We start from the raw sequence: 17385 nt of genomic DNA, 5'->3' as shown, positions 1-17385 counted from the left end.
CCTCAAACGTTCTGGATGGGAAACACTGAATAGTTAGACATTTAGGGTGCAAAGGGTAAGAAGATTTGTGAGGCTAGAGTCAGCAGGCTATTAGCGTAGCTTAGCATAAAGACTGGGGCGGGGGGCAGCTTGGATACCACCAAAGGGGAAAATCAACGCCTCTAAAGCTCACTAATACAACACCTTTTTTTTTTTTTTTTACAAACACCAGAATGTATAAATATCAGGTTGTGGTCTTATGGGTTGTCCCGTGTTTGGACTATTTAATCTGAGATAATAACTTTCTGTAGTCTTAGTGTCACAGTCTCAGAAAGGGAAGGAACCATGAGTACGGATTAAACAAACAAGATATTTAGTGTTAATCAGTGAACTAAGGAGGTGCATATCCAAGCTAGCTGTTCTCCCCTGTTTCCAGTGTTTATGCTAAGCTAAGCTACTTACTGACTGGTTCCAACTTCACATTTGCCGTACGAAAATAAGAACGGTGTTGATATTTTTATATTAACAAGAGATTACTGTGTATTTCCCCAAAATGCTATTCATTAACACCAAAGGATGAAATGGTGCCCTGAGGTAAATGCAAATTTGGAGAAACTGATTACATTTGGTTTTGTATGAAGGTGATGATTCAACTCAGATGACACCTTTGAAGCCACAGTTTGTTGTTTATGAAATATTGCATTCAGTCAGGGTTGGCAAAGGGGGCAATTATAGTCACTCTTCCTTTCTAAAGTGTATTTTCTGTGTGTCTCTTATTTGCCTACCTTTAAATGACATAACCAAATAACTGCCAGTTCACATTTAATAAATAAATTGCATCTTAAGTAAAAGATATACAACAATGTGATCAAACCACTTTCTGCCATTTGACTTATGCAGCAACCCACACACACACACACACACACACACACACACACACACACACACACACACACACACCACCTCATCCATAGGTGAATAATTCAAGACGATTGAAGAAGGAACCATTATCCTGGGCAGACAGGTAAATTGATACGGTGAGCCTCGTCCCTGCCTCCTCTTACCAAACGCTGCTGCAGTTCACTCACTGACCAGCCCGCCAGGGAAGAAGATGAGTGTTTTCTGCTCTTTGTTGTCAGCTGGGACATAGGTGAAGTAGAGGTCTCAGCTCAGCTGTTCTACTCTGGCAGGTAGGATTTTCACAACACTGACAAGAATAGATCAGTAGTACTGAACTGTGGTCACTGATATTTGAGCAGACCGCAAATGAAATATGTTATTGTATCAGGTTCTGCTTTCATACTCTTTTATGGATATTAATGAAAACGTTATACTGAAAAAGGAAATGCTTCTCAGGCAAAACCATGAATTGAAATAGTTAAAACAGTTGCTCTTTCATCAGTGCTGGTGTTACTAAAGGGGCTTGATACCAGTGTAACAACTGAAATCCAAAGAATTTTTAAAGGGTCGCTGTAGGTCAGTGCTATCATCTGGTCATTCGTTTTTTATAAGGGTGGGATTAATGTGTAGCTGTAGGCGTAACAGATGTAGAAATGCCTTGTGATGCTGTTACCAGTTTGCTTTTTTACCTACAAATGTATTTATTTTTTTATGTTAGGACAGTGTTACTTGTATTGGCTTAGGAGGTCATGTATTTTACAAAAACATGAACATCATTAGAAAGCAGAATTTAATGAGTTAGACTGATAATTTACTCTTATAGATCATAACAGTTGTGATAGTAACAATGTATTTTTTTGCTGTATTTTATTGAAAGCCCTCCCTAAAATTAAGTTAATACAGATATGTTAATCTCTGTTAGACCCCAGAGCAAAAGCTGCGATAAAACAAAAAATGAACGAGTGTAGAGTATCACATTCACTGTGTACATCAGCTTTTTAAGATAAAATATAAAGGGGGAGGGACAGTGTTGTATTTATTCGATACATCAAGAAAATTCCTGAATTTGCTTGCTTACAAAGAACAGCTGTAACGAGAGAGAGGTGTGTTACAACCAGATCAGGCAGGGTGGTGTTGACTTACTTTCTCATCACAAACACTGGAGGCAAATGGGAAATGTAGTTCAGCAGTTTGAAGGCTGGCAACATATTGTCAAAGGAAACAACACATTTTCAGGAGAGACATGAATAACATTAGCACAAAATGTCTCTAAAGTCTGGCTCATTTTAATGGCATGTAGACCCTCATTATATCCTTCATATAGATTTGGTAAACAGAACAGATGCTTTACATGCTTAACCGTGAGTTTTTAGCTGATTATTTAGCTGTCCAGTCCACAGTTTCATGTTTTGGTTCACTCTCACTGCTCTCAGAGTATCACTCAGAGTGCTGTTTTCAGAGGAGAAGCTCCAAATACTTACTGTACACTACTAAAGGGCAGAATGACAAAGTTAGAAACTATCTGGTGAACATAGTGGAGGATTTAGCAGCTAAAAAGCCAAATGTGTTCCTCAAGAGTAGGTAGAGACTAAAAACTGATCTAAAGGGAGCCTTGTTGGACTTCCACTGTGGAAATTAATGCTGCCCCGTTATTGCAGGTTTAATAATATACATCTCATAACTTCAGGTCAAATTATTTCTGTGTTGATGACCTGGTACAGCAGTGCGTTTTGAGTAGTTTTGGCAGTATGGCAGGCATTTCTGGTTTGACTGTATTTCTAAAGTATCAGGTTTTACAGGCTATGTGAACTTATAAGGTTTTGAATTATTGCTGACTGAGTGACTGTTCACTATTTGAAATATCACACTGTTTCCTTGTAGGTATTAATTCCTTTTTTCTTGTTGTTTTGGTCACTTTGTTCCAGGCTCTCCATATGTTATACTATTGAAAGCTATTACACACTATGGTGACCTGCTGTGAACTTGGATCATGTCTTTTCTCCAAACTCCAACAAGTTTCTCTCGACTGGTGGAGTTGTGTCAGGGCCCTTTTATATGTACAGCTCTCATAAGTTAAACAGGCTTCTGACTGGCTGCAATCAACTACAGTAACAAAGCACAACCGTTGTATGAAACCATTTTGGAGACACTATAAGCATTTGGGGCATTCTCTGAAGATCTGAGGATTCATAAATATGTCTAACAATAGTTAGCTATAATTGAATTGATGGTCACATATGTTCAACAGCACTCCAGTGTCTGCCATATGTGATGCTACGTTTTGTATGATTTCTCAAGTTCTCAGAGAGGGAAACACTTAGAGACAAAGGGGATGTGTGCTGTTTCCTGTCATCATTAGATGCATTTGGTATATTGCATATAGTGCAAATATGTGAAAGATTGAACCTAACCTAACCCAATTAACACTTACAACCACAGACTTATCAGAAAATGAAAAACCCACGAGCAGTTATTATTACCAGCATTTAGAACAGCATTATTTACAGAAACGAAAAACAGCTGCTGGTGGGATTTTACACAACTTGACAAACCAAAATGTGTTCTTGCTAATGACTCATACCTTGTTTTGGCTTATTTTAAAAGCATTTTAACTGATTTAATAACCACAACAAAGCATTAACTACGAGTCCTTTAATAAAAAGATAGAAAAGTGGCACCAATTATATTTAAAGGACAAGTTCCTAAGCCTGTAGCCTATTGTACAATATCTCCCATCTTAAGTGCCCAAAAACTATAGCTTATAAATAAAAATACAGTCTCACAGCGCTCGGAGTCAGTATCCCATAGTGACCTTCACGTGATTAATGGATGCTGCATGTGACACCCAGTTTGAAAGCCACGAGCAGGTAGCCCTACTATCGGGGGGCCATGTCACAGCAGCTCATATGATGCGAGCAGGTTCTTGTGCAGCAGCAGGAGAGTCGGGAGGGCCAGAAGGAGGAGAGCTTGGTGTGTGTGTGTGTGTGTGTGTGAGTGTGTGCACTCGTTTTACTGTTCACTGGCGCCGTGACGATAAGCAAGGCAGCGGACGAGGATGCTCTGTTGTCTGGTGCGCACTCTCCTGTCTCCGGCTCTCCACGATCACCATGGAAGAGCTTAATTAATGCACAGGCTTTTCATGTGTCCCTCCTGCTCCTAACCTCCCCCCCCTCCCTACACCCCCAACCCGGAGCTGATGAATTTGAAACCGTCGTTTGAGTCCGGACCTGCGCGTTTTTGCACCGGAGCCGCGTTACCGAGCGGAGCGGACCGCGGCTGAATCATAAAGTCTTCAGGAAAAAAAAGGTAACTGCACGGCGCCGTTTTCTGCTCCACACACACATACTGAAGTTAGCCTCTTAGCATAGCAGCCCCCCCCCCCCCTCCTGCATGCAGGCAATGATGATGCTTTTTTTCCTCCTTTTTATTGTCAGAGGACAGCTGTTATTAATGGCCACTTTTCCTCTCGACGCTGTCATGGTTGGCGGATTCAGAGGAGATTTCTCGCCTCACCATGAACAATACATTTAAACTGTTTTTATTATTATTATTATTATTAAGGGAGCATGGTCAGGCATCTGATACCTTCCCCTACAAACTGAGGTGGGCTCTGGTCATGTGCACTGTCCACTACATTAGAGAGTGTAAGAGCACCGCTGATGGACGTTTTTTTGTTGTAATAACGTTGCCAGCTGTTTGTGCTGAGCAGCGGGGATCATCTGACGGCTGTGCGTTGCTCAATTTTCACTATGAGCGCCCGGAGTCAGCCTGTCATTTCTCATCATTATTTTATTTATTTTAGGGGGGGTTCACCATATCCTACCTTGGTTGTGTCCAAGGAGAAACGTTGAGGACGCTTGATGATGGTTATTTTGTCACTAATCGCTCATGGAGATGTCAGTGTTCATTCTCATCACGGGTGCACGGCCGACGTTGTCGATGCAGCAGTTGGAATTAATATTCCAAAATAAGCGCATTTAACATGCATTGTTCACACACTGAGCCCCCCTGTGCACTAGCCTCGGCTACATGGAGGCAGCATCGTAGCACAAAGGAGATGCTGAAAGCTGGTAGCATTGAAGCCAAGACGTGTAAGTCTTATATCACAATAAACACTCATAGACTCATATCACGGTTTTTTTTTCTCTTTCTGTACAATATGAAGATGAATTCTTCTCGAAGCATCACTGCAATGTGACCTTTTCTGTTTCTTCCTCTGCGGGGCCTGCTCGCAGTTCAAGGACTTACACAACTGATGTGACCAAGTGATGGCTGAGAGTGGCAGCTCTGAATTTACAGCTTAATGTGTGTGTGTGTGTTTGTGTGTTTGTGTTTGTGTGTGTTTGTGTGTGTTTTGGCTTGAGCTGCTTGTCGTCAGCCCTCATGTTTGTCCTCCTAGAATATGTTCAGGTTCAGGAGATTTTGGATTGCTGTACTAAATTTAGAGTCTTGATGCCAACATCAGAGGCAGGCCAACCTGCCATATTCCTTGTAGTTTTGAAAGGTCCTCAGCTTCAGTTCAGCACATTACATTGTTTTCATTTCACTGATTGAGGCGTTCACCGGGATGCATTTCACATTTTATGACATTATGTAATTATCTTAAATGGTTCTTTATCCTTCCAGAGAGAAGTGCAGTTCAGTAGGCTGTCCTAGATTTTATTCTAGATATTTTACACTTTGTTTGTGTGATTTAATGTAATCTCTCTCATAGTGTCAGTTATGTCTTAGATAAACTAAAAAGCCCTTTGCTCTACCAATATGGACTAACCCTACACCAATGAGCCCATTTGGAGCACCTACTGTACTGTACACTTGTTCAGTGAACCTCTGCACCTCAGCAGATTGCTGGGAAAGATATTTTCATTTAGCTCCATCTTCAAGCAAAAATGTTGTCAATATTAACAAAGAAAACACATTAGATTAAGGCAAGACGAGGTTTATACAGCACACTTCATCCCCAGCTTTACATAAAGGTAAGAGGAAAAGAAAGAGAAAGAGCAAAAAGAGCGATAGAAAGAAAATAACAATACAGTGATCATAATAATAATGGCATTCACAGCAAGTATACAGAAAGGCTCAAATATAGATTATTTAGAGACAAAATTGCATTTAATCGAAAGGCAACAGAAAAATGTTTTAAGACACATTTTAAAAGAGAACATCTCAGGTCCCCAGGAAGCCTATTCAGACATCTAGGTGCATTAAAACTAAAGTCAGCTTCTCCAGACGTTGAACTGACAATGATGGAGAATATCAGAACCTGATGACTTGAGAGTAGCTTTTAAGCAGGTCTATCATATGATGGGACAGAAGAACCTTGAAGTATTCTCTAGTGCATTATGCAAGTCAATGTAGGTGTAATGTTCTCTGCTCACGCTTAAAAGCAATATCAATTATTCTTTTATTGACACAAAAAGCGTATAATGTACTGACGCCATCTCTTCTCACCTTTTTCTCATTCTCAGAGGCAAATTATGCCAGCAGCACCAGAGTCGCTCCTCCTGGTGACGTGCCAGCTCATTGGTCAGACTACTCTGCCCTTCTTTAGCCTCCCTGTCTACCCTGGCAGATCCATGCTGCTGGATGCTCCTCACAGAGCCACGCCCGCACCATGAGCGCCAACGGGCCCGCCCCAGACCCAGCCCCCGCGGCCCCAGTGGCCGCTCCCGCCTCCACCCCAGCCCCTGCTGCGGCCCCAGCCCCAGCCCCCACAGCACCACCCGCTCCTCCTGCCCTACCTGCCCCAGCGTCCACTACCATCCCGGTAGGTGCGTTGGCACAGAAGAAACGGCAACAGTATGCCAAAAGCAAGAAACAGGGCAGTAACGCTAACAGCAGGCCACCGAGGGCTCTGTTCTGCCTCAACCTCAACAACCCCATACGCAGGGCCTGCATCAGTCTGGTGGAGTGGAAGTATCCTTTACAGTGGATTTATGTGGTGGTGGGTGCATGTCTGAGTGTTAATCGATTAGTAGATTGAAATTTGCAACTATTGTGATAACAGATTAATTATTTAAATAACCTATCAAGAAAAACATTCTCATGTTCAATGTGAGAGTATAAATCAAACTGTTGGTCAGATGTCACCTCTGATGCTGGGAACCTGTGATGGGCAGTTTTCACTATTTTCTGACCTTTAATAGACCAAATGATGAATGGATTAGTGGAGAGAATAATTGCCACATTAATCAGTAATGAAAAAGATCATTACTTACAGCCGTACTTGTTCACAGCTCATGTGTGCATACCGTCGTTGGGTCCTAGCTCTGGTAATTATGTGATTAAACATTAGTTGATTTCATTTAGTGCTTTTTAAAGTAATCAGGCTACTTAAAGGCAACAAAAAAGAGAAAAAAGACAATTTTCTCTTGGTTTAAACATTGCCTGCCTGTTTTTGGAGCAGTTGTTGGTTCAGTTAAGCTTTGAATTCGATGATGATGTAAAGTGTTTTAATGAACCAATATACTGTATGGATAAGCACACAGTACTTGATATACCTTTTGAATCTGTCTCCTGGGTCCCAGTTACAAAATGATGTTAAACTGAGGTGCAGACACATGTTTCACACAAATGAAAATCACTGGATCCTAAAATACCGGGGGGAGATGTAGAGAAAGGGACTCAGCGCTGGTACAACACAGCTGTGTGACAGCCTGGTGGGCTTGTTGCTAAAGCAGATGCTGTCATCACAAAAGCCATCTGATGTTATAAAGGAGATTGCTGAATGTGAATCAAAAAGATACATTTCATAATCCACCTTTGTGTGATTGTTGTCAGTGGGGATTTACTACCAGTACACTTTGGGAAAAGCAGCTGTGGCCGTATTCCTGCATGGACTGCATGTTTCTGATAGTTTAAAATACTTTGTCTGGGATCAAGTGTGTGAAGAATAAACTGAATGTTTTTTTAGTTTCTGTATTATGAATTTTTAAAAATGATATAAAGTAATGCTACAGCCAGTGTGTCATTATTACTGTAATGTAGAATGTAGTGGGTTGTTTTAGTGAAACAATCTCTAATCCTGACATTGCAGATCAGTTACACAAGTTATGTATAACTTACAAGATATTGTTCATTAAGCCATTAATCAATTTTAAGATGGAAGTTGTCCCTTACAGGAGTTTAGCTTTTGTCAACATTCTGTCGAATCTGCAGATTGAAATTTAGTTTGGCAAATCTGTGTTGAAGAGGTGATCCTGACGATAAGAGATAAGGCAATGATAACATCTGTGTAATACAGGTGTTTCCAACCTTTTTGACTTTTGAGCCCTTTAAACAAAGCTTTGTCTACTTTTGACCCCTCTTCGCAGGTTACATATGTCTATTAAAATATGTGGACCAAAGGGTGAAAGGCTATTTTACTCTACATACTTTTTACAGATCTGAAGAAGCTTTTTTCTGCTTTCCTAGCTCGTTACTCCTCTTGTGGCTCCTTAAATGAATCCTATGAACCTTTAAACCCCCAGGTTGGGAACCAGTGATCTGGTATACAGTCAGATAATTACATGGCTTAAATGGCAGCTAAGTTATACTAAAGATAACCAAAACAAAGCCATAAACATCATGTATGGCTTTGTCACTGAAAAAGACTGATTCCTAAACTAGCTTTCATGTCTAACTTGTTTAGTTATGTGAATAGTTATAAGTTACATATTCCGCAGAAGTAATGTCACCGTAGGGGATCGAAATGATGTATTATTTCTTTTTGCTATGTTGCATCATTTTCTTGTTTTCGTCAGTGTTTTCCTTAACTCCTTCCTTCAGGCCATTTGATATCTTTATATTAATTGCTATTTTTGCCAACTGTATGGCCTTAGCTGTCTATGTCCCCTTCCCTGAAGATGATTCTAACTCCACAAACCATGACCTGGTGAGTAACCTGTATATGCCATTTTATCCATTTATTCATCTGGTGCTAGTTTTACATGGACTGGTTTGAGTTAAGGCTGTTACCTGTAAAGTGAATGAATCTATATATTTGTTTAGGTTTTGTGCTATACTTGTGATGAGGAGGAAAATAACAATGTAGTGCCTGTTGTTGTGTTTTTGTTTCGTTAGTTTTCATATGCTTTATTTATAGTTTAAAGATACATTACAAAATGTGTTTCATAATCCTCTTTCGGTTGACAAAGTTTGATTGTATCGCTCTTTCAAGATGAAGATATAGAGATTTTTGCAGTAATAGTAAGACATTGCATAGTATGTCTTCAGTATATTGCTTTATCATGCAGATTTGAAGTATCTGCTGTGCCTACACAGAGAAACACTTTGACAACTATCCTCATTGGTGCTTTATCATGTCATAGTTTCCCTGTACAGAGGTTTTATTCAGCTTTCTATTTTTAGATTTTTCTCGTCATTGCACCACTCTGTGCACCTTGTGCATTTATGTCTGTGTGATGAATTATGGGTGATGTAGTGTTGTAAGCATTGTTCCACAGCTGAGAATGAGTGCACTCTCCAAAAGCCAGACAAATACACAGAATGTGGTCCTTACATGAGCAGAATTTAGCTGTAGTGTTCAATGATTCATGAGCCGCTTATACAGCGTGTCTGCAGACATTTGAATGTTCTTGAAAGCTACGTCAAAGAGCAGGAACATCTTAGAGATGTTACCAGCTTGCTGTTAAAAGACCGGCGGGAGCCATTCTCTGTCTGTTACGCTGCTCAACCCGCTGCGCAAGATAAGCTGCAGCTTTGGTTAAAAGTGTGTCTGGTCTACTTTAGAGAAGTAAGGTGTACTGCTTCTCAGTTTGACCTCCTGGAGGGTGACCTCAGGGTGTTTGTTTACACAGTGGTGGTGCAAAAGAGGAAAGTGGGCCATCTGGGACGCTACAGTGTCTGATACAGTATTACAGTACATACTGTACAGTATGCTGTCAGGGTTAGTTCAGGGGAGATTTGAAAGAGTTGGATCGTCCTAATAGTGTTAAACGGAAAATGATGTGCATATATGGAAGAATGTTGTGGACTGGCATTGCTGAAACATCTGTGCTTTTTGATTCTATAATGTGAATATACATACAGCAACAATAGAGTTTAAAGTCTATTCTTATAGGTTTGAGTGTGCCGAGTCATTTTGTACTTACACAGCCCAGCTCTCTTTTGTCTTTGCTTTATGGATGTTTAGTTGTGGATTAGTATCGGTGCTCATACTAACCTTATTAAGTGAATTAGGTATCACCAATCCAGATTAGGCTAAGGATTGTTTTCTTTTTGTTCATTTTCTGTGCTGATAACAATTAATCACAACTTAATTTCTCTATGTGCTTCTCAATGAATGTGTTTTAATATGAATATGGCCTTTAAACCAGTGGTGTTGATATTTTTGACAACTGTAAATAGTTATGTTACCAAAAATGGACCATAAATTTCAGTTATTTTTTACTATGTTTACAGAGAAGTTTACTGATTGTAAATTAGAAAGCAAATATATCATATTGGATTGGTACTTGTTATTGATCGATTCCCTCAGTTTGTTTGTCAGAATCAAATCAAGAAAGAAAAGAGTCACTAGTGCATCCATACTTTGGTTTTTCTGCCTTCATTCAGTATAACAAAATGTTGCAATGTACCAAATAAATTCTTCACTACAGAACGTAAATGTGAGGTTTATTTAAGTGTTAAAAGAGGATTTTAGCTGAACAGGAGCTCCACAGTGTATGACTGAACAGCTCTCAGTGACAGATGCGACTCACTAATGTATGCCCCAGTCTGATAAAGGACAGGGTTAGTTGACAGGTGCTTATTTCATACTGGTAACTTTTTGTATAGCCTCTAAACCTCATGGTTTTTACTAACTGCAATCTTAATAAATTCAGAGTGTTGTCAGAATTTATGTTCATATGTTTCACAGCTTCACCTTCTCATGTGTTCAGATCACATCCAAGGGTATCTGGCAGAGAGAAAGGTCCAGGAGTGTTTCAATATTGACTTTAGTAATGACCAAATGGCATCAAACTTAATAATTAAGCTTGCTCAGAAAGCATTTATTATTCAGCCTCTATAATGAAAACTATCTTTAAGTGTAAACATGTGACAAATGAGTGTCAGGTCGGATTCATGGATGCAACCATTAAGAATGAACCAAAATACTACATTGTATCCACATTGATCCACAACTGAGCAGCATCATTGCTGCGGCTTACATGCTTCATGAACAAGACGACTAAGTAGAGATGGGATGATATGCTGATGATTAGATATAGATTTATTAATCCTTTTATAATTATTTATAAGTGGCTTCCTATGGTGGTATAGTCAGGACAGTGCTTAACTTCAATGCGTAACAGCCTCTTCTGTGCTTAAATGGATTCTTCTTTAACTACACTATATTGGGTTTTTGCTGATCCTGATCCTGATCCTGATCCTTGTCCAACACTACAGACAGTGTTACATTGCTTGCACAGGACTTTGGTTTAATTCTGCAGTGTCAACATTAAATCAGATACCAGAGGTTGAATAATGCATTCTTTCCATTTTCAGCAGAGGTTGAACAATAGAATACTTTGTAGGGCAGGTGTGCCAGCTTGGCCTTGTTGTTCTACAGAACTCACACTGTAGTCACAGGAGGAGCGCTAAAGAGAAAACTGCTGAGCTAGTTTTGCTATAGCAGCCAGCAGGTAAGGCTGTAGTGAAGATTGCCATTTCACACCGCTCCGCTCTGCAGCCTCACAGGTGGACTCAGGGCTGATATGAAACTTGAGGTGGGGTGCTGAGAGGCCTGATGTGTAAAGCAAGGATCAAATTATATCCCTAGACTGCAAGCAGGTTTTTTGCTCTGTGACACATTCAGAAGTGGTGTAACTTTCAACACAAAGAGACACTGAAACCCTGCAGTATAGACAGGCTGACTTCTAGGCTTGTGGATGTGTAGATAGTTCACTCACTGCATTGTCAGTTAACACGAACTCCTGAAAGGTAAAAGTACTGAATCTGTTTGTTTGCTTGTGCTACACTGTGCGCACGCAGCTCTTAGGTGCTGCAGAGCTGCTGTGAATTAGAGTGGGGCAATGCTGCAAAGTCATAGAGGCCTTAATAGCATGAGTCTGCCCGTCTTGTTAGTAAGGCTTGGTTAAATGCAGCAGCTCATTATAAATAGAAAGCAATTTCCTCCTCAGGCAGAACACAGGGCAAAAGACTGGGGTCCTGCTACCACCAGGAGGCACAAGTGAGTAACAGGACGTAGCAAGCGCACACTCTCACACACACGCACACGCACGTAAGACAACAAACCCTGTCAGGAACTCATAGTCATTTCTTTCATTCCTCTCCTGCTTAGCTCTTTTCTGTATTGCTCTTTCTTTGTTTAGTAATTTCACTGCAATAGTAAGAAGTGCACACACAACCCATCTTGCACGTGACTGTGACTCCTCCGCACCCACCTTGTCTAGGGGACAGACAAATAGTCTGCAAGCCTCCTGCCTTTGCTTTAAGGTCATTTCTGACTTATCTATCTGAGACTCAACACCCCAGGCAGCTCCTGCTGAAGGTAGCTGAGCAAAACAATGACCTTTTCATGGTGAATATGATTCATACATCTCATCCTTCGTAAGGCAACACGCAGCGAATTACGTCTGGTATCATGTAGTGTTTGCCCGTACCACTGTCATTGCATAACTCTGGAGCCGCAGAGCTATTTATTTTACTGGGGACAAAAGGACACAAACATGTAAAGACGGAAATGTCCACGCACAAACTGATTGAGCAGTCGTTTGGATGCCAGCCGAGAGCTCACAGTTTGAACCTGCTTAGTTACATGGAGGATGTCAGCATTTTTAAAACATGAATCATATTGAGAAATATTCTTTATATATGAATGATTGAAGAAAAATAGAGACTGATGCAGGAGGGACGGATGAACACAAACACATGTTACATAGGGAGACGCAAGGAAAGTTGGAGATCATTTTGAACGACTGTCCCCCCTGTTTAAAATTAACAAGTGAATCTTGTCTACAATAATGACAGCTACATGGTTGTCATCTTCAAGTAATGTAATGTTACTGTTTTTTCTACCATGACGCAATTAGACAGAAAAGATCTTTTATCAGCTGGCAGACATTGTAGAAATATTTTACGTTAATCCTACCAATTAACATGATTGCAAGTCTCACAAAATGCTGAATAGAACTCATGTAGAACATAAAAGTGTTATCCTCCAAAGTCACGCACCACATGCTTGTCTTAATATACATTACCATCAAGTTATTCCATCATTCATCACACAGATCTATCATCAGTTATCCCCTAAAGCTTACATCGGCAGTCAGATCACATATGCACAATTTAACACCAACTTCATTGAACTCTCAGGCCTGTTACACAACAAGACAAAGGCCATGCTTTAGCAGAGTATTGGTAATATTTGTTGCATTTGTATGTAGCTCTGTTATAAGCGTGAAATGCACGGACTGTGTACCCCAAAATGAGCAACTGCCAACAAAGAAGAAGTAATTTCTGATGTAAATACATACCAACAACCATCACAGTGCCAAATATGTGACTTGCAGCCAATGCCTGTTGACTGATCACAGTCTCCAAGTGCTTCAGTGTGACAAACAGCCACTTAGAGGCATCCATCAGATTGCTGTGGTTCTTGTCAAAGATTTTCAGAGGCACAATGCAGCAGCAAGCTTTTTACCGACACATCTGATAATAGTCAGCGCCTCCATAATATCTTCCCTTTTCAACCTATTTTAAGGATGCAGATATTGTTGTTATTGTTGTTTTTTTTTATTTTAGATCAAGATTAGGATTGTGTAAAAGTAGGCATTTACACTCTGCACATTTGTTGATGTTACCTACGCACCAGCTTTATAGTTACTCATAAACAAACACATATTATACTTCTATTTTCTACTGCACTATTTCCCTAATGTCGTGCTCCTCAGGCTCTGTGCCAGTTAAACAGTGTGTTTTATATATACAAAGAATGGAAAGTTCCTAATGTTGCTGTTAGTTAATCTGTATTTGATGTGTTAATGGTAGTCTATGGGAACATATATTTCCATATGAGGAGTGCTGCTAAGGTTCATGTGCCAGTGTTTTGGCTACATGTGTAAAGAAGAGTGTAAATGTGTACGTGTGTCATGGATAAAACAGTTGGCTGTGTGTGTGTGTGTGTGTGTGTGTGTGTGTGTGTGTGTGTGTGTGTGTGTAATGGCTGGCACAAACAGCAACGTCTGGACTGTGGACTCCCATAGAGATGATGGTAGAAGTATGTGTTTAGTCACTTAACGTAACTGCTCATTTGTGGCTCACACTAGCACTGTCCCTGCTTGTTATCTTGAATGTGTATTTCTGCATGTGTGTGCAAGTGTGAGAGTGTGTGTGTGTGTGTGTGTGTGTGTGTGTGTGTGTGTGTGTGTGTGTGTGTGTGAGTGTGTGTGTGTGCTAAGTGAGGGAGAGGCAGAGAAACAGAGAGTCAGGAGGAAGTCAGATCTTTGTATGGATGCAGTGTGAAAGTGCAGCCATGATAAAGTACAACAGCAGAGCACTGTGTGTGCGTCAAACAGGCCTTCTTAAGGGGAAACAACAGGCAATTTATGAATTAATGTTTTTTTTTCTTAGGCTCTGTAAAAAACATGTATGATTTCTAGGGCTGACTTAAGATTTTCCTAGACGACTAGTAGTTGTTAAGTAAAGCCAATAGTTGACTAGTCGTTGCACATTTATGATATTCATTTAATTATTTAAAAATGGTAATGAATCTGAATCTGTCAACCAGCGAAGAGACTGAACATTTAATTCATTTCAACACAGTATAACATCACACAAGGCTCATTGTTCAAAACAGGGAATAAATAACTTCCATTTTTATAAAAACACTCATGGACTTGATACAATGGATGATTTATAATGTTAACAGTTCCTTACAAATTGCCTCTGCTGCCGCTGCCTCAACCCGCCGTGTTTTCCACCCCAGAGTCATACTAGTTCTGTTTGGAGCCGCTGTAAATCAGCCGGCCTCTGTTGGTCCGCTCTGGTTCTGTCACTGATTCCGGCAACGTTCGTTAACTGTATTCTCTGCTGGGTTTCCTGCGCCTACGCTAGTAACTCCCCCTGTCCTTCAAGCTCCCAGTCTGGGTATAGACAGCTAATAGGACTGCTAACTAGCTAGTGCAGTTAGCATATGCAACAGTGCACCAGTAATTGAGTCCCTGTGTTAATAGAGAAAAGGTCCATGGTGCAACAATCCCCGATACTTTCCTCCTGGTTTCACGTTGTTTTTGTTCTTCTGCGACTATCCGACTAATGAAAGGTATAATGTAAAAAATTCCAAATAATGTAAAAATAGATAATAGTATGCAAGTAAAACTGTTGTGAAATTGTACACCCATTATATTGTAGTGTGCACATAGTACATAAGCAGTAGTGCAATACAACTTTAATAGTCCATGAATAAACACAAGTTGTTAAATCTGTTTAACAAGAATAACTTGTACCCAGTTTGTATTAGGAATGTCATGTCCTGTTACTTTGCTCACCTTGCAGGTAAATGTACACCTATTTTATGATGAATATCTTCTCTCAGGTGTGGGTACTTCTCCACACACAGGAGATGACAAAACAAAACTTTTTTTAAGCTAAGGTTTCATCACCGTTCAAATGCACTTCAGTAACCGTCTTTAGTTTAACTCTATGTCCAGTCTGTTTGTGTGTCAGATTCAGTTCAGTAGAAAACTAAGCGATACAAGCACTGTACATAAGGTTAATAACTCAGCAGGCTATTATTAACAACGGAGTTATGATTGTTTCTGTGGTTTTCAGTCTTTTAATAGGCTTTTAATGAGGAATTAACGTAGTGTGTCATGGCTGAGCTAACAACGTTGCTTTCAGTCACCGATGAAAGGGAGTTTTTTGGTAACAGTGGTGATTCAGTACAGTCAGTTCACTTTGAAAATTTGTTGTTAAAGATTTGTTTGTACATGTACTGGACACCTCATTGAATGAGTGAGCACTCACAGAAAGCTGGAACATTTTCTTTTGTTTCCTTTGGTTTGAAGTCCAACCGACTGGTTGGGTCATGGCATTAAAACATACAGTATATTGGTTGTACCATATACAGAGATACAATAATGAGTAGCATAATACATCCTTATATTCTACTTATATGAAATGAATCAATTTATATATTTCATCATATGAAATTAAACCTAAACTTTAATTATTTAACTCAAATATTTATTTGTATTTTTACTTGGCTGACTTTCCTAGTGTGTGTGTGTGTGTGTGTGTGTGTGTGTGTGTGTGTGTGTGTGATTGGGCCTGTGTGCGTGAGGTAGACTGAACTCGACAGAGTGAGAGAGATGAATTTAACATGCGAGGCATGATAACTGAGGATGACACCAAATCAAAATGTGAATAGCTCTTGTAGACTGAACAATAAAGAGAGGTTGCAAACCCAGACAGTGAGATGGAGACACCTGTACACGTTTTTATCCTCCTGATAGTGCTCTCCTAATCATGCCATGCTGATATTATAGTCATTTCACATCAGTGCTCATACTGTATGTACTGCATGAAGAGTTAAAATATATTTGTCTTAAGCCTAGCCTTGTCCACAGCCTGCTTAAGTCAAAAGCTACAAAATAGAAATTTCAATAAAACTGAAGAGCCGAGCTTATTGGTTGACATGTGGCGTGGAGCTAAAGAGCCGAAGTTTGGCTTTTGGGATCTTACTTCAATTTCCTGAGTTCAGCCTTTGTTTTGGTTGCCATGGTAGCTGCTATATGTCATATGTGCTTCCTTACATGGAAACACATCTGCAGGCCCTGATATGTGTTCTTACAGATTCACAGGTACACTTTCCAAATGATGAACCACAAAGAAACAAACAAGAGCGAGAAACAGAACGGGATCATAAGTCTTTACCTTTGTAATTTGAATTTGAATTTGAATTATGGTGTGTGCGTGTCTGTGTGTGTGTGTCCATACTTGGGAGGATAGGAGTATGTGAGATTGACTGAAATGAGAACACATGAGAATGCTTTATTCCCCATCAGGTGCTGCAGCATTCAGGTTGCAGATTCATTATTTGTCACATGCATACACTGGCACAATTAAACAACATCAAGAGAAGAAGCTTTTTATGATTTTGTTAAGGAGCTCAGTCCACACACCACTATCTGAACTTTAAAAACCTCTTTACAACCTCAACAGATTGAATACTCTTGGCTGACACATTGCTGCTCTGCACAGGTTGTGCTGTATCGTACAAAATACAGTGGAAAGAAAAGTGATACTGCACTGAGGCATTACTGTGTAAGCCAAACTCTCTGGTCTGTGACAACTACAGCATTTTACAAAACTCGATCCAACGACTACATCGCTGTTCAATCCTGTGCCAATTGTATAACTTTAGAGCAAAACTAGTATATCACCAAGCTTATGCAACAAATATTCAGTGTGATGTTTTCTTTCTTTGTGAAGACATTCACTCGGTAGTGTGGGTATACTTTGGATGACCTGCACTAGAAGTGTTTTCCTTGGCAGAGTGAC

At 40.0% G+C, this 17385-nt stretch overlaps 1 protein-coding gene across 13 annotated transcripts in view; it reads left to right on the top strand.

Moving 5' to 3' along the window:
* Window positions 1–3717: 3717 nt before the first annotated feature.
* Window positions 3718–17385, top strand: part of cacna1da (calcium channel, voltage-dependent, L type, alpha 1D subunit, a) — a 62897-nt gene continuing 49229 nt past the window's right edge. For 8 of the 13 annotated variants that reach the window (XM_051414587.1, XM_051414581.1, XM_051414578.1 and 5 more), the window contains exons 1-3: window positions 3719–4185; window positions 6348–6795; window positions 8647–8752. In XM_051414587.1, coding sequence (XP_051270547.1) covers window positions 6494–6795; window positions 8647–8752 — 408 coding nt within the window. In that variant the 5' untranslated portion in view covers window positions 3719–4185; window positions 6348–6493. Of the gene's footprint in view, window positions 4186–6347; window positions 6796–8646; window positions 8753–17385 lie in introns of all 13 variants that reach the window. The other 5 variants (XM_051414588.1, XM_051414585.1, XM_051414586.1 and 2 more) reach the window with 2 other exon arrangements.

Source organism: Dicentrarchus labrax, unplaced genomic scaffold (genome assembly GCF_905237075.1).
Source record: "Dicentrarchus labrax unplaced genomic scaffold, dlabrax2021, whole genome shotgun sequence".
Classification (NCBI taxonomy): Eukaryota; Metazoa; Chordata; class Actinopteri; family Moronidae; genus Dicentrarchus; species Dicentrarchus labrax.
Note: the sequence above shows the minus strand (reverse complement) of the source record. Positions and strands in the feature narration are given on the sequence as shown.